At 48.3% G+C, this 23868-nt stretch overlaps 1 protein-coding gene across 2 annotated transcripts in view; it reads left to right on the top strand.

The window, feature by feature from the left end:
- MIGA1 (mitoguardin 1) overlaps positions 1 to 23868 on the top strand; it is a 457181-nt gene that overhangs the window by 403287 nt on the left and 30026 nt on the right. For both annotated transcript variants that reach the window (XM_069232246.1, XM_069232247.1), the window contains exon 15: positions 2809 to 2925. In XM_069232246.1, coding sequence (XP_069088347.1) covers positions 2809 to 2925 — 117 coding nt within the window. The remainder of the gene's footprint in view (positions 1 to 2808; positions 2926 to 23868) is intronic.

Raw genomic sequence — 23868 nt, 5'->3', positions numbered from 1 at the left:
GTTCTAGTCCAGTCCAGATTAGATTTCTCTGACAAAGCTACTAAATTTGCCTTGAAGACTCTGCAATATGTCCCTCTTCCACGACATTGCCCCAACATTGAGATTCTTTTATTGGTTACTTGTTCACAGAATCGTTGATTTAAGACCATGTGTATTATTCACTTTTGTATCTACCACACTGTTCGAATTATTTCCAATCCTGGTGTTTATTGCTATCTGTCTACCCTTATCGTTTGCTCAGTACATCACTTATATTTAAAGGCTCCCAGTTTCACTAAAGTGGGATGGGAGGAAAGTGTCTCTCTGTGCTGCCTTCCACTCGTCTATCCCTAAATACCTTTGCACAATTCCTGACCACATTAAGTTCCGTTTGAAGACGCAGCGTCCAAGACAGTGCAACTGTCTGGTTTGCTAAAGACATCTTGGGTACTTTTAGAAAGTTGACCTAGGAATGCATTCCTCTTGTTGATTACCATTGGCTTTGTGGTTTGTTGCTCACACTTTCTCACTTTCCATTTGCTTGATTTAATTGCTTTAGGCATTCCAAGTTCAGTTCGTCCCTCATTTTGCCTAAACTGTGTTTTCTGTGTCCTTCCACAAACTCACTTTCTGTTAACAGGTCTTTAAATCTTATTCTTATCTCGTCACATTTGTTGTGCTTTCAAACACCAAGGTCAAATGTCAGGCACTGTCTTCCAAGGGTACTTGTTTACTTTTCTTTCTTGGACTTAGAGGTGAAAGGATTTATGTGACAATCTGCTGGATATTTGGGGGGTAGGAAAGAGTTTTTTCTTGCACATGACAATGTTTAAATCAACTGTGTAGGTATTTCAGAAAATATCAAAAATAAGAACGCACAAATGAAGCATATAATTATATTTTGTTATTTCTGATGTGCGTTTAAATCAAATACTTTAATATGATCAAAAGGAGTCATTAAGGTTTGTGATGCCTATGTTAATGGTACTATACTCTTCTCTGCACTCTATGCTACTGCCCTCTGCATCACTCAACTCTACACCATTCTATTCTACGCCACGCTACACCACTGCACTCTGCGCCGCTCCACTCTGTGCCACTGCACTCTACTACACACTACTCTAATCTGCACCACTGTATTCTATGAAGCTGAATTCAGTGACACTGCACTCTATGCTACTATAGTCTGCAATACTCTACGGCAATGCACTGTACAGCAGTCCACTGTACTCTATGCCACTGTACACAATTCCACACTATGCTCCTCCAGTAAACAACACTCTGCCACTCCTCACTACAGCACTATACTCCACTCTTTGCCATTCCACTCTGACATTCCACACCACTCTCCCCTAGCTTTTGGCCATGCTAGTGAACAACATGGCTAAAACACATTGTCAAAGCTAATAGCTCTTGCATAGGTAAGACTTATTGGCTTTGCCAAGACCTTGTGATTGTACTAAGAGTATATATATAATATTTTTCCTTATAGGGGCTTTCAAGCAGCTTTCTCCATCCATTGGTCTGTTATGTCATTCAAATTATTATTATTATTTTTTTGCTTTTAGACAGTTTTTTTAGCTGGCTGTGGGCCTGGAAGCTTCCTAGCAATAAAGTCGTGCAAAAACCATTACATAATAAAACAAGCATTGACAAAGCCAAACGCCTGTTGGCCAAACTCAGAACTATTGGTTTTACTTGTTCTTTGTTAAGTAATATTTGAGTGTTACCAACAAATTGACCCTGTTACTACCAGGAGGCCTTTCACAATGCAACAGTGTGTTTTACAAATATGAAATATTTAAATGATATTCCATCACAATGGATCATGCTAACAAAGGCCACATTTTGAGGTACTCTAGCTTTTGTTTTTAAACACACCCTCAACACACACTCTCTCTCTCTCTCACACACACACACACACACACACACACACACACACACACACGTGCACCCTATCTCTCTCTCCCTCCCACCTTCCCCTGTGCCCTCTCTCACCCTCTCTCTATCCCTCGCCCCATTTATCAGGAATAGCATGAGTTAATGTGTTTGAATTTCGGGAAGACGTTTTTCAAACATTCAGTGATGACAGCCTGAAATCCCTTTTAAGCTATTTCCTCCCTCCATTTGTGCTTGTGGTTTGCTTAGAAAACCTGATGGGATAGTGCCCAAAAACAAGGGAGACTGTTTTTTTTTTTATTGTGGCCAGTAAAGATATATTTATTGGGTCTTTCCGAGGAGGGAGAAAAAGAACGTGTCAGTGAGGGATGCTATGAGAGCCAGACTGTAAGATTTCAGCTTTCATTTATTTTTGTCTTGTAACGTGCCAGACATCCTACGCATCTTTTTTCAATATTTTGCAACTTAAGGAAATCGAATCAGACCTTTTATGGTAAGAGAAAAGGCAATAGGAATTTTCATACTAATCATGTGTTATATTTTTGCCGTATTTTTATCAATACAACCATTCTGTATGTTTCATTTGTAGAAACTGTCTGTAACTGAGTGAGACAGATGTAAGGCTGTCTGCAGTGTATACAAATCACACTGTGTTCCTCAAGAGCAATGTGGGAGAAGACAAAAGACCAGTGCTTTAAATTAGTGAAGAAGTTGTTTCAATAACATCATGGATTTGAAGAGCAGAATAAAGCTCTTTAAAGAGAGGCATCTCATCTTCACGTCACTTATTTATGTTTTTGGTTCACTCCAACTCACATCTATCTAGAACCAACTGTGTAGTCTTTAGCGAAGGGTAACAAAGTTGATTGTTTGTCTGATTAACGTACACTTGCAAAATTGTAATAGGTTTCTCTTGTTCTTTTTCAACAGATGCCCGATGGATTCTTTGCACACTTCTATGCAATTTGTGAACACATCTGTCCAGTGCTGGCATGGGGCTTCTTGGGTCCTAGAAACTCTTTCCATGATGTGTGTTGTTTTTTCAAGGTATTTCAATAATGTTTGTGGTTTGCAGTATAATGAAGCTGTTATTTCATTTTAAAAAATATACGGCCATGTTCACTGTAGATAATCTTAACTGCGGTTGCTAGTCCTGAAAGGGCACTGCATTACAAGTTTTGCACCTCTAGGTATATGTGTTCCATCTTGTCTTGTGATGGTGGTTGTGCTTACATGTAAATATACGAAATTAGTTTGGTGGTCGCACTCTGAGATGCTATAGCTGTGCCTTGTCACAAAAAAACTCACCTTTTTTGGCATATCTGCAAAAATACTTGACATGTGCCTAGAGCTGTACTAGGAGCTGAAAATAGCCCTGGCAATTTTTAAATACCAATTCCATATTGAACCGAGCGAGCGTTTGTTTAGAAAATATATTCACCTGCAAGAACTAATTATTTTGAAATGGAGCCAAACAATGTATTTTATTGCACAATTTTCCGAATAGGTTGGCAAAAAAGTAAAAGGCGTCACAGGCAAGTTATACAAAGAACATCATGATTTGTTTTAATAGTTCAGGGATTTGTCACCCTACTCAGTGGCATTTATTTATGCAGCAGTAAATCCTGTCTAAAAAAAAAAAAAGGGTTGCTCCCTCACTGTCTCTTTGACGAGGATTTAGTCATGAAAGCAACTTTCCATCCCCAAATTTACCAGAGTATTCCCTATTGTGCCCGACATTGCTAGTCCAGATCTGCTGATGTTTCAATAGAGGGGTCTAAGGAATATTGGTTTTGGTAGACCATTAGAATTTTTTTCTCCACTGCAAGAGAGTCTTCTCATTACTTTTATTGTTTAGTGAAGAAGGTAGGGCAGTGCATCAGAAGGATGTAGGTGATATAATATACTATTTGCTGTTAAGGATGTGAAAAAATGGATTATGACAATAGTTCCCAAACCTCATTAGTTGGCAACAACGCCTCAGAAGTGGGCTGAATCAAATAATCAAATCTTTTGATTAACTCACGGAAGCTCTACGGCACACCTTTGATGTGCATACTAATCCATCACTAATTCTTGTTGGGTTCCGGAGTAGCGTGCTACTCATCAAAAAGCGCTTTGACGCCACGCCAGGGGTAGTAAGCGCTATATAAATACGATTACAATACAATTATCCCAATGCTTCTATTCTGTTACCCCTTGGGCAACAACCTTGGATTTCACGTGTCATTCACTCACCAAAAACTGAGATGAGAATGCTAACTCACAAATGGTGCAGATGCAAGCCACAAACAAGCAACGCCTCTGGCCTTAGTTAATGCTAAATCCACTTTCTTTGGAAACCTGATCACCTCACTGTGACCTCACTGTGACCTCATCTGCAACGTCAGTGACATACAATCCTAAATTTAGTCTCCTCACAGTGCATACCCATCTCTTATTCTTCCCTCTCAGCAAATGATTTTACTTCATACTTTTCTTGCTAGATCTCCGCGATTAGAGACTATGGGCCAGATGTAGCAAAGGGTTTTACCCATTCTGTGTCTATGGGAAAATTTGTTGGTACATATGGCCCTATTCTACTTATTGCCCACCCGCCTACTGCTTCCAACCCCACAGCTCCACCTCCCTCAGCTTTACTATTTAACTTTTTAACCACGTCACATATTGACTTCATCCCATACTTGAAAACCCATCATGTGCTCTGTCTGATACTTCCTCTGTTGTGGTACTCCTTGATCTGTACCTTCTGGGTATTACGCGTGGTGCAGTGGGTTTCTTAATACCTGGCTGATTGCTTGTTCTTCATGTTGAGGGCTAAAAGTTATCTCCACCAACCTTTCTAGCCATTGGTTTCCATCAATAATCACTTCTAAGTCCACTTTTTTATTCTCGCCATACACCACTTCCCTCGTAAACATCGTATTTTCATTTGGCATTTCCTGCCTTCTGTTTGAAAATGCTCTACAGATTTTCTTCTAGTTGCCACTCCTCTCACCAGCTCCCGTCACCTACCTTAACCTATTTCTGCCAACACAACCTGCTTTTCTCCTCCTCACCTAGAAATCTCAGAGTACTACTCAGAGCCCGATTACAAAATGAAATCATTTATTACCACCACTGTAGCACAGCCACTGGTACCAAACACATGGAAAATCAGCCTTTTCTTCAATTCCATAGTACTAAAGTACTAATCATTTAACGTCCTCAGTAGGGTGAATTACATTGCACTCCTCTTTGGAAATGCAGGTTTTGATTCTTGAGTACTTTCTGTGCTGTTCAATAATACTGGTCCAAACCTTCCAGATATTTGTTTTGGTCATATAGCCCCCTCCCCGGAGGTATTGGTGAAGATTCTTTAAGGCTGGCAACAATTATAGAGGGGTAGCAATAGCTATTTTCACCAGTTTTAATAGGAAAAAAATGCTTGCACAGAAAGCAAAAACTGCTGGATGGATTTTACCAGCCTTACCTGAGGTTAAGGGACCTGGGTAGACTTGCGATTTTTTTTTTAATTGCATGAATATCTGTGCAGTTTTTGCAAAATGGGGTCAAAGAGGAAGGCAGAAAGAAGTAACCTGAATATTGGAAATGCAAATTTGCTAATTTTCTTAATCAAAGTTGATTGGCAGAGAGATGTGATAGTTTGGCTCAGGCCCTCATTACAATGGCGGTCGGTGTTAAAGCGGCGATAATACTGTCAACAGGCCGGTGATAAAAGAAAATGGGATCATGACCACGGCAGAAACAGCCAGCCACTTTAACACTCCGACCGCCACGGCGGTAGCAACAAACACCGCAGCGGTCACTGCCAACAGACAGGCGGAAGACAATGTACCGCCCACCACATCACAACCTGCCTATCCGCCAGCTTTTCTGGGGCGGTACCAACGCCATCAAAAGCACGGCGAAAACAGGAATTGGAAGGGAAAACACTCACACCTCTACACTCAATGAAGAACCAGGACGCCATGGAGCCCGAGCTACAGGTCCTCCCCATGCTGGTCTACCTCTTCATCTACAAGGAATATGAAAGACGGTGGCGTTGACCATAGTGAGTACTGCACCTAGCACACAGGGGAGGAAAAAGAGAGTGACACACACGCAACATGCAACACCCACACCCCCAACACCACACACACAAACACATGCAGCAACATTACACTTACACCCCGTAATCCCCTGGAAGTATGCAAGGACAAAAGGAATTGAGTTAAATCATTGATATAGTAGGAATAGGCAGATATACATAACAATTTGAGAAACAGTATTTACAAAAATATACAATATGTGAATAAGGCTGTACATTGTCCATGCAAAATGTCTGTGGGCCACAGGGCCAAAAATCACGGGCCAAGCCTACACTTGACTCCTGCCTCAATACGGAGAGAACACTGCAGGGCATCAGGTCGTAAACACACAGGCACCTCAGGGGGACGGGGAAGGAGGGGCACCTCAGCCGGAAGATGGAAGAACACCACTGCTCCTCGAAGGGGCTCCATGGCCACAGCGATGTCCTGGGGAGTGCAAAGCCACAGTCTCTCAAGTGGGTGGTTTGTCCACTGCTTGGTCCTGGGGAGTGCAAAGCTACAGTCTCTCAAGTGGGTGGTTTGCCCACTGCTAGGTCCTGGGGAGTGCAAAGCCACAGTCTCTCTAGTGGATGTCTACTCCACTGGTTCTGGAGGGGGCCTTGTGCCCAGTGTGCTTAATCCTGCCAAGGATAGGGTGAGTGGATGCCTTTCTCCACTGGTTGTGGAGGGGGCCTTGTGCCCAGTGTTCTTCATCCTGCCAAGGATAGGATGAGCGGATGCCTTTCTCCACTGGTTCTGGAGGGGTCTTCGTGCCTAGTCTGCTTCATCCTGCCAAGGAGGGAGTGAGTGGATGCCTTTCTCCACTGGTTCTGGAGGGGGCATTGTGCCCAGTGAAGAAACACTTGGGGTGTGGCTGTTCACAGTCCCTCACCTGGGTGTCTGAGGCACGAGATGTGCACGGAAAAGGTGGCATGAGAGTCCTTGGAGGCAGGGCAAGACTCCATCCTGCGGCACTTAAGGCTGCAAACTTGTGGTAGTGCCGGTGGGGGTGCTGCCAGTGGTGGTGGGAGGCTCCAGCCCTTCTCCTGCAGCCTCGTATTGCTGCCCACTGGGGCTGCTGCTGCTGGTAGTGGCCCTACTGTCAGTGGGCAGGTGGCGGTGCTTGCGGAGGGGCCTGCGGCGGTGCTGGGGTGGTGCAGGTGCCAGTGCTGCCAGTGGTGGAGGGTGGCTCCAGCCCTTCTCCTGCAGCCTCCGATGGCTGCCCACTGGGGCTGTTGCTGCTGACAGTCGTGGTGCTAGCTGTGGGGCAGGTGGCGGTGCTTGCGGCGGTGCTTGCAGCGGGGCTTGCGGCGGGTCTCCTGGCGGTACTGGCTGCTGTTCAGGTGACAGGGCTGGCGGTAGTACTGGTAGCCACCAGGCCTTCACCAGCGGCCTCTGATGGGTGAAGTGCCTTGCCTGGTGTTTTCTGCCCCTTCCTCACCTTGGTGATGGTGGTGTGACCACCCTGGCCCGAGGGAAAGGACGGGGGGAGGGGGAAAGGGCTAGGGAAGAGGTCAATGTTTGCCAGGAAAAGTTTCTTAGACACACTAGGGCGGGAAGAGGGAGAGGGTTTGGGAGTGGTTGTAGGAGGTGTCTGTCTGCTGAGTTTGGGTGCAGGTGCATGGGCTGGACGCTGTTGGGAGGTGGATGGCTGTTGAGTGGGTGGGTGCTTGTGTTTGTGTACTTTGGGAGGAGGGGGTCACAGACACACTGGGAGAGGACACAGGGGACATGTGCATGGTTGTGGGGGTAGTGACTGCTCGTTAGGGGTATGTTGTGATGGGCATGCTGGTGATGGAGGTAGTGGATGAAGATGTAGTGCATACAGATGTGAGTGGAGACACTACTGGGAGGGAGGTGGACGAAGAGGAGGAGGGGGACACAGTGAAGGCAGTGGATGTTGGTGTGTCTACATGGGTATGGTGCTTGTGTGAGTGCCTGTGAGATGATGTGTGGTGCTTATGTTTGCCTGAGCCACTTTTGTGTGTTTATTTGGGTGAATACTGGTCTAAAGGTGTGCTTGGGATAGGCTGGGGTTGAGGGGATTGGGTCTGGGTAGAGGAAGTTGGAGGGGGAGGCTAGACACGGGGACAAGGGCTGCCAAAAGGGAGGAGGCCAGAGCCTGAAATGCTCTCTGTTGGGCCGCCACACCAGAGTGAATGCCCCCCAGGAATGCATTTGTTTGTTGCCTCTTTGGATGGCATTCAGTATGGTTGACTGCCCAGCAGTGAGGGATCTCAGGAGGTCAATAGCCTCCTCACTCAGTGCAGCAGGGCTGACTGGGGCAGGGCCTGAGGTGCCTGGGTCGAAGGAGATGCCCACCCTCCTGGGTGAGTGGGCACGGGAAACACACTGAGGGGCTGCTGGGAGGGCAGTGCTGGTACGGGAGGTGGCGGCTGTACCTGTTGTTGGAGTGGCAACAGAAGTGTCTGCCACAGAAGTGTCCGCCACCGCCAGGGAGCTTCCATCAGAGGAGGAGTCGCTGTCTGTGGTGTCCCCACCTGTCCCCATCATGGTGCTCCCCTCACCCCCGTCCCACTGGTGCCCTCACAGTCTGTGGATTCGGCCTCCAGGCCCATGTGGGATGCAGCTCCCTCTGTCGCTGGTACCTCTGCTCCTCCGCCAGAAGATGCTAATGCACACAAGGACAGGGTGACAAAACAAAAAGGGGGGGGATGGAGAGAGGATAGACATGGTCAATGCCAGCAACAACACCACAGTTGGCGTACACAACACACAGGGAGCAGCCCTATGCACTAGGCAATGCACTTCCAGTTACTAAGATAGTCACCAGCCCATGGGGTACAATGCCTAACGCCATTAGCCGCACACCTGAAACCCACAGGACCCTGACCAGTAGTAGATGCCCACTAACACTATTGGTGCAGGAGTGCTTCAGAGCCTGCCCAACAAGTGACCTACCCTACCATCTTCGCCCTGGCCTAGGGGCACCCATAGCACATATCCCCCACCCAGGTAACTCTTAACGCGTGCAAAGTCTGGATTCTGACTCTGTACTCACCCCCTTGTGGCTGCTGTGATGCCCTCAAGCACCCATCCAACTCCGTATAGGCCACCGCCAGGATGCAGAACATCAGGGGGTCATGGTGCGACGGGCACCCCTTCCTCGTTGGGAGGCCAGGCCCAGCCGGGCCTCTGCTGTCTTCTTTGCCCAGCGACGCAGGTCCTACCACCTCTTGCAGCAGTGGGTGCTCTGCCTGTCAAAGACCCCCATGGTCCGCACCTCCTTGGCGATGGCACACCAAATATCCTTTTTCTGATGGGCGCAGACCTGCATGGAAAAGACAGCAGAAAAGAAAATTAGTCAACCGTCCGGACAGTCAGACTCATGGCCCACCAGATCCCTCCCATCCCCTGATGCACATACATTGACCACCTTACATGCTGCACTCTGGCCAGGATGCCTCTGTCCCCCCCCAACATGTGGCTTACACACACAGAAATCCCTACATTCATGGCCCACGCATCATGCTAACATTGTACTCACCTGTTTGTCTGGAGGACCGTAGAGTAATGTCTACTGGGGTAGGACCCCATCCACCAGTTTCTCCAACTCCTCTGCAGTGAAGGCAGGGGCCCTTTCCCCAGACACATGTGCCATTGTCTCTTCCAGACACAGGCCACAGCAGCACTTGCAGTGTAGGTCCTCTCCTGTTGAAGGTCAGGTAGCAAGTGAGTGAACAGAGAGAAAATGGCTGTGACGTCCGCTGCGGTGTGTACCGTCACCGCCGGCGTACATCGCCATTGGCTCCTGGAACCCATAGGGCCCAATGATAACCAATGCGAAGTTGCGCAGCAGTCATCGACCGCCTACCGCGATGGCGCACAACGCCAGCGGAATTACCTCATTTCCACTTGTCCCTCCTCACAGGTCAGGCAGCCGCCATTTCAGGGGGGCACCGGCCATGGCACCTAACTGCGTCACAGCAGCCATTGTCACAGAAACTGATTGTCGGATTCACATACTGGTTCTGTAAAGGAAGAAATTCATCATTAGTGCAATAGATGTGTGAATGACCCTCTCCTCACCGTTTTCTTCCATAGGCTTCAACCTCTGAGGCTGAATATGAGATGGTGGCATCCTCCGGTGTACAGACCCCTGTTGGACCTTGAGACAATGGAGGACAGACACATTATCATAACATACAGACTTGATCATGCCACAATCCTACAACTGTGTGCCCAATTGGAGCCAGACCTGATGTCAGCTATCCACCAGCCCACAGGTATCCCCTCCTCTAGTGCAGGTCCTGTCAGTGCTCCATTTCCTGGCAAATGGCTCCTTTCAAACTGCAGTGGCCATGGCATCAGGGATGTCTCAGCCAATGAGCACAAGGGCGTGCAAGGAGGATTATTGAAAGGACCTTCGGCCTCCTGAAGGCCAGGTTCCGGTGCCGCCATCTGACAGGTGGATCCCTGTACTATTTACCCAAGAAGGTGTGCCAGATCATGGCTGCATGTTGCACAACCTGGCCTTGAGACGCCAGGTGCGTTTTCTGCAGAAGGATGAGGCTGGAGATGGTCGTGTGGCAGCGGTGGAGACTGTGGACAGTGAGGAAGAGGAGTCAGAGGAAGAAGATGTTGACAACAGAAGCAACATAATACTGCAGAACTTCCAGTGATACACAGGTAAGACACTGTAACATTTATCTGTTGGACATTGTACATGGCAGCCTGATTTCCCTAGGTCTATGGTCACTTACTGTACCCTTTGGCATCTCTATTTTCAGATCTCTGTGGCCCACTCTGGCTCCTGCTATGTGTACTGCTTCCCATCAAAGGTGATTTCAAAGTATATATGACTGTACATTTGACTTGCAATTCTTTGATTATGTAGACGTAATACATATTTGAATCATTTGACAGACTCCAGATTTGTATTTGTTACAAGGGTGTTTATTTGAGTGCTAATAAGTAGAGGGGGTTGTGCAATGGGCTGGGGTAATGGTGGAGGAAAGTCCAGGTTAGAGTCCAGTCTATTTGTCCCACAGGTGCATTGTCCAGGGGGGCATTGGAAGGGGAGCAATGGCAGTTCAGGGTGACAGAGTTGGACAGAAGGGTGACAATCGGGAGGGTCTTATTACATGGCAGAGGTCTTGGCAATTTTCTCTGGCTTCTGCCTGGATCGCAGGGACTGTTTGTGGGGTGGTTCTCCTTCTGCAGGGGGTGGGGTGCTGGTGGCCTTTTGGTCCTGTGGCAGGGCCTACTGTCCATTAGCGGAGGTGGAAGGCTTGGCTAGTGTCAGGGGCCCGTTGGTGTGCCACTGCCTCCCTCATGGGGTTGGCCATGTCGCCCAGCACCCCTGCAATGGTGACCAGGATGGTGTAGATGTTGTTGAGGTAATCACTGATCCCTAGGTACTGTCCCTCCTGCAGCCGCTGGGTCTCCTGCAACTTGTACAGTATCTGGCCCATGGTCTCCTGAAATGGTTGTATGCTCCCAGGATGTTGGTGAGGGCCTCCTGGAGAGTGAGCCTGTCCTCCTCCTGTCGCACAGCAGCCCTCCCAGTTTCCCTGTTGTCCTGTGCCTCTGTCCCCTGAACCGTGTGCCCACTGCCACTGACCCCAGGTCCCTGATCGTCCTGTGTTTGTGGGGTTGCTTGGGGTCCCTGTAGTGGTGGACACGCTGCTGATTGACGTGTCCTGGGGACAGTGGCATGGGCCCGCTGGGTGGGTGCTGTGCTGGTGTTTCCTGAGGGGGGAGGCTCTGTGATGGGTTGGGACTGTGGCAGGGAAACCGACCGTAAAGAGGTCCCGGATGGGCCAGGTTGGTCATCCTGATCCAGGCGTGCAGAGCTGCTGTCATCACTGTGAGCCTGTTCGGGGGGGGACTGGATGTAGCTGGCACCTCCTCTCTGGTGACATTGAGTATGGGTCCTGTGGGGATGGAAATGCAGTGTTATTGTATCTGCGTGTGTCATCTTGTGCATGGGTGGTTTCCCTGTATGATTGTGATTTTCCTGTCAGCCTGGCCTTGTGTGAGTGGTGATTTAGTGGTCTGGGTGAGTCTGTCTACTGGGCATGCTGTGGTGATGGGTGTCCATGCAGGCTTGTGATGGGGGTCCATGCATTGGTGTAACATGCACGTCTTGGTATTGGGATGAGTGGGTTGTGATGGATGGGGGTGTGTGAGGTGGTGGAGTGATGGGGGTGAGGGTAGGGGTATGAGTTTGTGATAGCATGCAGGTAGGGGATAAAGTGGTAAAGATTTGACTTACCAGAGTCCAGTCCTCCTGCTACTCCTACGAGGCCCTCAGGATGCATTATTGCCAAGACTTGCTCCTCCCATGTTGTTAGTTGTGGGGGAGGAGGTGGGGGTCCACCGCCATTCCTCTGTACGGCTACCTGGTGTCTTCCAACCACGGAACGCATCTTCCTGATGTCATCCCTTGTTCTTGGATGCTGTCCCACGGCGTTGACCCTGTCCACGATCCTCCGCCATAGCTCCATCTTCCTTGCAATGGATGTCTGCTGCACCTGCGATCCGAAGGATGATTTCCTCCACCATGACCCTTAGCTCCTCCTCTGAAAACCTGGGGTGTCTTTGGGATGCCATGGATGTGGTGTGAGTGATATGTGTGAGGTTGTGTGGGGTGATGTGTGGGGTGCTGTGTTGTGAGGTGCGTGGTTGGTGTATGGGTGATGGTGCTCTTTGGCTCAGATTGAGTGGGTGCTCCTGGCTCGTGTCTCTCTCTGTTGGCAATCTTTTTTTCATCGCAAGGGTTGTGGGTAATGTGGGTGTGTGTTTTATATTGGATTGGGTGTGTGGGTGTGGTGTGTGTGGGTGTCAGTTGGGTGTAGTTTGAATTGTCCAATCTGGTGTTTTTTTGTAAATGTGTGTGTATTTTGAGCGCTGCGGTGTGTACCGCCAATGGTTTACTGCGGTTGAAAGACCGGCGCAGTAATTCGTGGGTCGTGATAGTGTGGGTGTGTTCCTGTTGGCGTAATGGTGTGGGTTTTGCTATCTCCAGTTTATCACTGACCTTTGGTCTGGCGGACTAGTGTGGGTGTCTGTATGGTGGTGGATTTCTCAGTGTGGGTCATAATACCCATAGTGGAATATCACTGCGGTCACAGTATGTTGGTAGCTGTCAGCTCAGCGATAGATGGCGTTTACTGCCACGGTTGTAATGAGGGCCTCAGTTTCTTGTTTTCTGATATCTTCAGATCATGTGTTGAGGCCAAAATGGTGTGAGGGCACAGTGAGGTAATTTCACTGTAGGGAGAGTAAGGGTAGCCTTCAGAGATGGCAAAAGTTAATTAGCTGCAGCTTTTTTTACTTTGAAGATGACCATTGTTAACAAAATCATAATTTTGAGAGTTACTTAAAAATACCTGGCAAGTGCAAGGTAAGAAGATTGATACAGTGGCTGTGCTCAGCACCTGGTTACTACGCCAGACCCTGCACCCCCAGTTTACTGCACATGGCCAAAGGCCACCTGTAGCTTGTTTAAGTGGGATGAAGCAGTCAGGCCCATCTCCCAAAGCTCGCAGCGCACATCAGGTGGCAGTGCAGGCTTGTTTGGGTGAGACAGGACTTAATGCAGTAGTCTAAGGCAAGGCCAGTCCCCGTACACAGAGCATCTGTGTTTGGGCGGCCAGTCTCGCCTCTTAGAGCATGCTGCGGATAGTAACGTCCGTCCTTAGCAGGCATTCCTTCAACAGCTAGTCTGGGCAGAACAGATCTGGGTGGTATATGACCAGAGCATGCTGTTTTGGCTATATTGTGATGCAGCTTTGTGTGTGAAATGCCTCCCCGCCCCCTAAAAGTCAGTATCTAACCTAGAAACACGTGTAATGGCCTCTCCAAAGTGCTGAACAAGTTCTAGTGTGCACCAGAATAGTAATGAACATTCTCAATCAAAACGCAAATGAACAGCAGTCAACTGATGGTTACCTCAACAGTTTTGCTTACCGTTACCATAATGTTGAATCCTAGACCTCTAGGCAAAAAAGGGCCTATCCCATCTAAAAATCCTGGAAACTAAAATATGCAGCAGCCTAACGCCATGTGGTTTCCGAAAATGATAGGCTACCCTCCTTTGTTGTGAGGCTTGAATGCACACACCACATGATGGGGTCTATTTATCTTAAATGGGGAGCAAAGGTTACACAGTTCCCAGTCTCCTGGCAGGAAACTATCAAAATGAATCCACCAAATCTAACGGAGGCAAATGTAGAAAGAAATTTGGTAGTTTCCGCTGTACCAGATTAGTTTGGTCCATTACATGGGGAGATTAGGAATTTGTATTAGCTTTTGTCCACTCAAAAATTAAAACGGGACCCCAGATTTCTCTGCAAATGTCAACTGAACACAAATAATTTCCTCTCCGGTATTTTGATGCAATAGCAACAAAAGCAATCTTTGATAAACGCCCTTCCTAACGTCTTAAATGCTCTGCATAAAAAAAAACTGGGGTTGTCTCTAGACTTAGTCAACTAGTACGTAGACTCATTGTTCAGTCGTCAGTACATGTGAATGAATGAAAAGGTCACTTGTAAAGTGCGACATCTACCCAACACTACAGAAAGTAGGAACGATAAGAGTATGTGAGCACTGGCTAAGCAGAATTAGAACATTGGAAGTTGGCAGCTCCATTGAAAACAATGGAGCGCTGCGGGCTTTTACTGGCCGGTAAAAGCCCGCAGCGCCAACATTCCAATGTTCGCTTTGTTCACAGCAGCAGCTGTGAACAAAGCCTCACGGAGCCCGAGGGGATTTTAATCCCCACGGGCTCCATGAGCAATTTGTTTTTTTAAATAGAACATTCTGCCCTGAGTGGCAGAATGTTCTAATAGCCTTAGAACCCGCCCTAGCGGGCTCTACCGGCTATTAAAAGCTCTTTCCCTTGTTAAATGCCCTCGCCTTCGACTCGGGCATTTAACGCGGGAGCGGGCCTTTAATAGCCGGTAGAGCTCACTACAGCGGGTTCTAAGGCTATATTAAAGATCCAGGTTTTCAAAAGTATTTTTTTAAGTATATATTGTTATTGATGCCACTTTGAGCAGCAGGCAGATCATTCTAAAGATTTGCAGGCAGAATGGCAAAGGAACACCCATCTTTCCTCATCCACTTGATCCTAGGAATTGTTAATTGTTGTGCATTTGAAGGATCCCAAATCCATGAGGGGACGATAATGTTTCACATGTAAATTCAGAAACCTGGAGCCCTTACCATGAAAAGTCAAGTATGTAAAGAATAAGCTTTTAAATCGCATTCTCTTGCTGTCCGGTAGCGATTGTAGGGACCGAAGACGTGATGTTATATGTTGATGACAGGATATCTTCAAAATCAGTGTGGGTGTGGCATTTTGCACTAGTGGAAGCCACCTAACCTAACACTGAAAAAGACCAATATAAAGTGAGTAAGCATTATCCAATCTGGATTTTACCAGAGAATGCATGAATGTCTTTTGAACTGAGACAGGCAAGGTGTCCAAAAATGTCTTTAAAGAGTGTACAAAGGAAAACAGATGCTAGCACTGGACAATATATCAGGGTGGAAAGATAACTTGACATCAAATTTGAGACCCAGAATTCACTCCATGCTAGTTGGGCAAAGGAACTCTCTGTTTCTTAGGCCACCAATAGGATGACTAGAAGGGTAGGGGCCCAACAAAGATGAAAATCTCAGTTGTGTTAGAGTTAAATTTCAAATAACTGTATTTCATCCATTGAGCAACCTGAGTGAGACATAACTTAAAGGCTTCGTGAGAAATGGCAGGATGTTTATCAATGTTGAACATCAGCTGTGTATTGTCAGCATATGAAACCTCCCTTAGCTCATAGGATTGAACGATTATAGCTAAAGGAGCCATGTAGAGAATAAATAGCGCTGGGTTTAATGAAGAACCCTGTGGCACTCCTCCAGGATTGATTGGCTTCTGTAAGAAAGGAACGATTTTATCCAGCCAAGGACCAGCCCATCAAACCCAACACTTGCAGGTCGTGCAAACGAGATGGGGTGAGCATTGTGTCAGAAGTTGCAGATAAGCCCAACAGCACCAGAAAAGCTAAGTATCCTTGATCCAAGCTGAATTTAATAAATTCTGTAACTTTTGATTACATACTGTGATTTGGGTGAAAACTAAACTGGGTGAAATACAAAAACCCATGTTGTTCTGGATATTTAGACAGCTGACATTTTTTTTTTTTTTTTTTTAAATATGCTTATTAAGTTTTTGCACATACATCTGTATACAAAGTTTGCCCACCTTGTAATAATTAGGATACACTTTGCCTGTGTGGAAGCAGAAATCACATTTGTATATATCAGTAAGAGACTCATTCGGGTCTCCATAGTCCAGTAGATTTGCATTTTTTCTGAAGGTGTAGCTGTCCTTGAACCACAATGCAGACTGATAGCCTTTGTACAATATACACTTTCCCATTACATACAGAACATACCTTAAACCATAACCAAACAGTTATAACATTTAGGTCTAAGTGATTAGTGAATCCTTTAATTGCCACGTACAAGCTTAGAAGACCAGGATGAAATACTACATCATACAACCAGGAAGACGGCATTACCACAAATCCCCAGGGATAAGCATCCTAAGTATAGGCCAACTCACGGTGCGTTCCACAGTCACCCATGTGGGTCCCCCATCTCCGACTATGTCATATTCAGCACCTACACGAGCATTACACAGTCTACAAACCAGACAATTCACCTCCTGCCCCTGAATGTAATGCATCAGTGGAGGACTCAGTCCATCTGTCTGGATTTTCAAAGGCATCTAGCACCTCCAACCATAGATAAACTATGGGAAGGCCCCTCACTCCCTTGCTTCTTTCATTCGCGGGGCTAATTTCTCTGCCCGCGCCCATTCTTTAATGAAGCCCAGTCAACTTGTCCCGGGCCCACTGCTGACTTACATGTCATGGCAATCTGCCACCTGACCAAAAGTATTGCCAAATCTAAAAAGCTGTTCCCTGCTTTCTTGGTTTTTGGCCTAGAGAAGGACCCCAGCAAACACATCTCCAAAGTGCAGGTCATATTATAGTGGAGTATTGTGGCCAGCTTCTGCACTGCTGTTGCCCAAAATTCTTGGAGGTGTATGCAGGACCAAGTCATATGGCAGAAGTCTGCCTCTTCTGTGGCAGATCTAGGACAACACTTGGCTTCACCCCATAAATGGCAGTGAGTTTCCTAGGGGGTGAGGTATGTTTGAAGTTAATTTAATTGGATATACTTGAGGCAGATGTTAGGGGAGACCTTCACTGGGTACTCCAGCATTCTCGCTACATCACAGTCCGATATGTAGCCACCCAACTCCCCTTTCCATTTGGCCTGGAAGTCCTGTAGGGGTTTCCTGCTTAAATTACTAATGGAGCCATGAAACCATTTCACCAAATGCCTCCCACCCCCTTGGACACTAGCAGCTGGCGTACCGTGGGTGGCTGCGGCTCATCCATGCCCCTGTCTGAGAGCTGAGAATGTTTTAACGAGTGCTTCATAGCAGTTAAGCTGCCCTGGTGGCAAACCTTGAGCTTCATCAGAGTTGCCGGTGGTTTCAAAGTGGAGGTCTCATAACAGTTACCTACTGTATGCAGTTGTGCCTCCATTCAGCTTTCCATCCGGGCCACCGAGAAAAAGTATGGGGGATCCCCATGGGGCAGGTCCACCAGCGAGAGGGCTGGGGCATACAGAGAGCAGTCCCCTGTGCGACGCACACAGTGCCACCAACAGCGGAGAGCCATGGTCAGCAACAGGCTGTCCCTCTCTCCCCTTGGGACCCGGTGCAGAAGTCACGCTAGCAGCACCCCTCATTGGGCTTTTCCAAATGTTGTCCTAATTCCAGCAAATTGGATCCACCCAGCCACCTTGTGATCCACTGCAGTTGAGCAGCTAGTTCTCACATCCGGTACCCCAGCAACCCCTCTATAATGTGCCTCTTAAGTACGTTCAAGGACACCCGATTGCATTTCCTATCCCATATGAATTCCCAGAGGAACGAGTCCAGTTGTCTGAACCACCCAGCCAGAATCCACGCAGGAAGATTAATGAAGTAAATAGCACTCAGGGCAACATGATTATCTTGGTTGGTGTTATCTGCACCACAAGGGGAGGTTTCAACGCCTGCCAAAAGACCATACACCTACATATATGGAGTGTAGTGCAGGACCCAGGTTACCTTCTCGGGTGTCCTCAAGAGTGTGGAAAATCTGTATACCCAGATAACTGAAAGTGTGGGGGCCTACTGTATATCCAGCCCCAGTGAAGGATTTCTCATCATTCCCAGTCCAAGGGGGCAGACACAGGAGTTTGCTATGATAACTCACAGCCTGAGACCCTGCAAAACTCCTGTAGGAACTGCATCATGTAAGTGACACCGGTCTCTATGTTTGCAACATATACTAGTAAGTCATCTGCATACAGGGAGATAATGTGCTCAGTCCCACCTAGGACAATGCACCTACCCTTGTCCCTCTCCCTTCACAACACCGCTAAGGGTTCAGTGGCCAGTGCAAACAGGAGTGGAACCAACAGGCATCTCTTCCTGGCACCCCAGTGGATCCTGTAGGAGCCTGAAACGCAACATCCCATCTGCACCTTGGGGTTAGTGTAGAGCAGGCACACCCACCATACCCAGGCAAGTCTTAACCCCATTTTAAGCATGACCTTCTCCAAGTATGACCAGCTAACTGTGTGAATCGCCTTTTCCAGGTTGATCGACACAAGCACCATCTGCACATTACCTGGTAGCGTTGGAGTGTGTAGGAACATATGCAAGTGATGCAGGTTCAGAGAGGTGTTGTGGTGTAAATCTTCACTGGTCTGGGTTGACCAATGTTTCTATTTGCAGGAGCTTTCACGTTGCTAAGATCTTACTTAAGATTTTAAAGTCCAAGTTCAACATGGACAATGGCCTCTAAACCGTGACAGGTGCCCTCTGGTACCTGTTTTTTTGGGAGGGGAACCACCATTGCATCCCTAATGGAGGCCGGAAGTTCTCCCTTCTCCCGGGCTACAGCGTAGATGGCACTCAGCCTCGGTGCCAGCACTCCAGCAAAGGCGGAGTAAAACTCTGCCGGTAGGCTGCCTGGGCCCGGCATATTCCATCTAGCCATGTCACCTATGACACATTTAATCTCCTGGGGTGTAATTGAGCTTCCAAGCTCTACGGCTGTCTCTTCAGTAAGTTCATATGATCTCAAGGGGTGTAGAAAGGCTTCAGTGGCCTCCACTGGATCCTCAGCCTGTCTCCCATAAAGTGTCATATAATAGTCCAGGAAGGCGGTATTAATATCCAGCAAGGAGTACACCAGGCCTCTCTTAGGCAGGCTCACATGGGTAATCGGGTATCCCTGACCCTCTGGTCGCACCAGCCATGCCAGTAACTGCCCAGCCTTACCCTCACCGCCATGAGCCCAAGCAAAATATTCCTTATACCCGTTACACTGGAGTTGCTCTAAAAGGACACTATACTGTTCTGTGGCTTCTGCCTGCTGCTGCCCTATGCCTGGTCAATGCCAAGCCAGTTGTCCAGCTGCTGAATAGTGCCTTCTAATTTAATCAAACCTCGTTCAAGATCTCTCTTGATACCCATTGTGGCACCCAAGCAATACCGCCGCGCCACTACTTTAAAGGCTTCCCATTTCGATAGATAGACCAATGCTGTTCCCTTGTTATGTTTGAAATAGTCCAGTATGGCCTTGTGGAGGCTTTCTCAGTAGGTAGGTTCTTTCAGAGCACTGGGCCTTAAACGCCATGGGGGGACTGCTAGTCTTTACCCACCAGGTATATACACATCAAAAGTGGGCTATGGCCCGATGTATTTCAATCAACGTGGTCTGTGTGTTGGACGAATGGACACAGTCGGCTGGCGCAAAGGAATCAATCCATCTGGACATGCAGTGTAGATAGGGGAGCATAGAAAGAGTATTCCCCGTTAGGCCCTAGCGCACCTTCCATACATCTTCAAACCCCCAGCTTCCCATCTAATCCCCACCCCCCTCGCTAGTCTGCAGGCAGGGGCCCCCAGCAAAGAGCAGAGTGGAGGGGTCCAAGTCTGTGTCTGCCACATAGTTAAAATCTCCTCAATGCATTTTTCACTTTGAGAGTGTCCTCAACAACGAGGGGAGGCTGGTGAGGAAAGCCAATTTCTCCTGATTTGGGGCATAGATGGAGCCTATCAGTAATTGCTTACCATCTAGCCCCCTACCTACCAGGGCATATCTGCCCTTCCTTTCAGTTGTAACATGCAACGTCTCAAGGGAAACCCCCACTTTGATCTAGACCAGTGCACCCCTAGCAAACTCAGAGTACTCCATAGCATATACCTGCCCCAACTGGCGCCACTGTGGCTCAGCTTTAGTAAGGTGTATCTCCTAAAGTAAGGCAATATGAAAGGCCCTGTTCTTCAAGAACATAAGGGCCTTGTGACACTTAACTGCTGACCCCATGCCTCTGATGGTCTGTGTCAGTATCTTAAACCCTTCATGTGATGCTGCCATGGTAAGAATGTGTGCCCCGCATCTCAGCCTTCCCATCCCTGCCCCTCTTCACCCACCTGGATAAATCCCAAACACTAGGATATACAACACCCAGAGTCCAATGAACAATCAATCAAAAGCTAGCTCCCCAAACTCAGAGTAGTCCAGCAACGGCTAGTCGCCCAAACATAGGCATACTCTAAATGCAATGTACTTCTGCTATCCACAAGTTTGTGGACATTGGAAAGGAGTAAGATGATTATGCAAGGAGTGCATACAGGCACGCTGACCTGGATCTATTCCGTCAACTTTGGCCACCTGCAATATCAATTATCCTAGAGAGAGCCCCCCAGCATGGGCTGCACCGCAGACATACAACCACAGGAGCCAGAGAAAGCCATCCCTCCGCCTGCATCATATGGGGGCCCTCCACAAGTCCATAGCACCATGGTGAGTCAACCCAAAGCCATACAGCCTCCAGCCCTGTCCACTTAACAATCTCCCCAGTTCTCCCCCTACCGAGTGCAGGTGGATACTCCCCTACTGCAGTGCAGCAATGTCTTTCACCATCCACACATCCAACCACTATGCGACTCTCTCACCCGCAAAAGTCCAGAATGAGATCTGTTCCTTCCCTGTCTGTGAGGTTATTCGGGTGTGCTCTGTTTACTGGGGGTCATGGAGTTAGAGACAGACCCCTTGTAACGGCCATCTGACTGTGCACTGTCTTCAGAGTCTGTATGGCTCCCGCTGTTGTACCAGAGGCTGCTCATAATGCTGCTGCCCTGGCCTCACCAGTCAGTGCTATTGTCGGTTTTCAGATGGGTTCATGGCGTGTTGGGTCTCAGCTGGTCCTCCGCATTCAGTGTGGTGGTCGGGCCACTTTGCTTTCACTGCTCCTTTGTCTGGTCTTTCAGCCCGGTATTGTCTAAACCCTTTCATCAGAAGGGTTCAGGAAAAAGTTGGGTTCCATTGAACATCACTTGCAGTTTTGCTGGGAATAAAAGGAAGCATTGCACCAATGCTTCTTAGAATCTCATTTTCACTTCTAAAATGGATGCTCTCCTACCCTGGACTGTTGTCATGAAGTCTGAGAACATGGTCACTGCCGCGTTCTCCATACAAAAAGTGCCAGCCATGAGTGCTTTCTGGAAGAGTGTATCACGATCTCTATAGTGTAGTAGCCTAACCACCTGACTCGGCGGCAGCCCCAGAGCAGGAGGTCTGGCTGGGACCCTGTGCACCCGTTCCAGGGTGAAGAAAGAAGAAAGGTCAGTGGGCACCACTTTTGTTTTCATCCAGTGTACTAGGATTAGGACCATGACTTTGCCCTCCACCCCTTCAAGCAATCCCACAATCCTGGCATTATTGCGCTCCTTGTGCCCTTCAGCATCTTTGGCTCTTTGCTCTAAAATGTTGACATGCTCGGTCAGGTAGGACATTTGCTGCTGCAAGGAGCTTTGCACTCACTGGAGGTCACTCACAATTGCCTCCATAGCCTTAAACTTATCTGACAATTTTTTATGGTCTGCCCTAAGTAGTCCCAGTTCCGTCAACTCCTCTTCGATTTTATGCTGAATCATTTGCTTAGACTCCGCTATGGCTGCCAGTATTTTGTCCAACGTGAGCCCCTGAGCAGGTGTCCGGGGCATCATGTTTTCCCTCTGTAGTGGCAGCTCCACCCTGGATGTCCTCCATGTCTCCATAGTTGGGCCACTTTCCTTTGGACTGATTCTGCCCATTGCCTTAATATGCCAGAGCATTCCACTGGGCTTCCAATGTGTAAAACACCATGCCAGCAGGCAAGAGGTCCACTGCCCCTACAAGCTGGTTGTTAAAGCACAGCAGTCTACGTCTACACTGTCATGCCTGATCCAGGGCACATGTCCCTCCTCCACAGTCCCGGGGCATCCAGCTGCGACTCCAGGGAACACAGCACCACATAGCCTGCACCCAGCACTATTCTAGCGAGGGGGAGACAAAGGCAATATGTGTACCATCAATAGCACCAATTATGTTGGGGATATGTCCCAGTGCATAGAAATCAGCCTTCACTGTGGCCAAATACTCCACCTGTGGGAATATGATGTAGATGCGCATGTTTCATCAGGGCTGACAACACTCTGGTCAGCTCGTTTGGAAACATAGGCTGTGCCATTCCTGCTGCCATGGCCACTGTCGCTTGTAAGGAGCCACTTGCCAAGAAATGGAGCACTGACAGGACTTGCACATGAGGAGAGATCCCAGTGGGGTGACGGATAGCTGAGATCAGGTCTGTCTCCAATTGGGCACACAGCTCTTGGATTGTGGCCCTATCAAGTTTGTAGGTTAGGATAATGTGCCTGTCCTCCATTGTCGCCAGGTCCACCAGGGGTCTGTACACGAGGGTATGTCTCCTTCTCCTATTCATCCTCAGCAGTTAAACTCTAGGGTGAAAAACGGTGAGCAGATGGTCATATTCAAGGATATCGTCAGAGTAAAATGCCTTGCATTTTGTGACAGAAACAGTATGTGAACGTGTAGGTCCCTTTATGTGCCTATGTCTGCTGTGACGCGGTGCCATGGCCTGTTCCCCCTGAAATGTTGGCCACCTGACCTGTGAGGAGGGGCAAGTGGAAATAAGGTAATTTCGCTGACGTGCGCCATTGCGGTAGACGGTCGACGACCGCCGTGCAACACCTCATTGGTTAATATTGGGGCCAGTGGGTTCCATGAGCCAAAGGTGATGTACGCCGGCGGTGACGGTACGCACTGCCTTGGACGTGACCGCCATTTTCTATCTGTTTACTCACTTGCTACCTGACCTTCAACAGGAGACGACCTACACTGCAAGTGCTGCTGTGACCTGTGTCTGGAAGCGACCATGGCTTGAGTGTCTGGGGAGAGGGCCCATGCCTTCACTTCGGAGGAGTTGGAGAGACTAGTGGATGGGGTCCTACCCCAGTACCGTTTTCTTTATGGTCCTCCAGACCAACAGGTGATTACACTGTGAGCACGATGCATGGGGCATGAATGTATGGAGTGCTGTTTGTGTAAGCCTCGTGTAGGGGGTGGTGGCTGAGGGGTCCTGGGCAGAGTGCTGCATGTATGGTTGGCAATGTCTGTGCGTAAGGGGTTGGGAGGGATATGGTGGGCCATGAGGGTAACAGGCCGGACGGTATGACTAATACCTTTTCTTATGTATCTGTTTCTGCAGGTCAGTGGCCATCAGAAAAAGGGTATTTGGCGTGCCATTGGCAAGGACGTGCGGACCCTTTGACAGGCGGAGCACCCACTGTCGCAAACAGTGGAAGGACCTGCGCCACTGGGCAAGGAAGACGGCGGAGGCCCAGCTGGGATGGCCTCCCAACGAGGAAGGGGTGCCCGTCGTACCCTAATCCCACTGATGTTCCGCATCCTGGCAGTGGCCTATCCGGAGTTGGATGGGCGCTTGAAGGCATCACAGCAGCCACAAGGGG

The sequence above is a fragment of the Pleurodeles waltl genome, chromosome 4_2 (genome assembly GCF_031143425.1).
Source record: "Pleurodeles waltl isolate 20211129_DDA chromosome 4_2, aPleWal1.hap1.20221129, whole genome shotgun sequence".
Classification (NCBI taxonomy): Eukaryota; Metazoa; Chordata; class Amphibia; order Caudata; family Salamandridae; genus Pleurodeles; species Pleurodeles waltl.
This window is presented reverse-complemented; position numbering and strand designations above follow the sequence as displayed.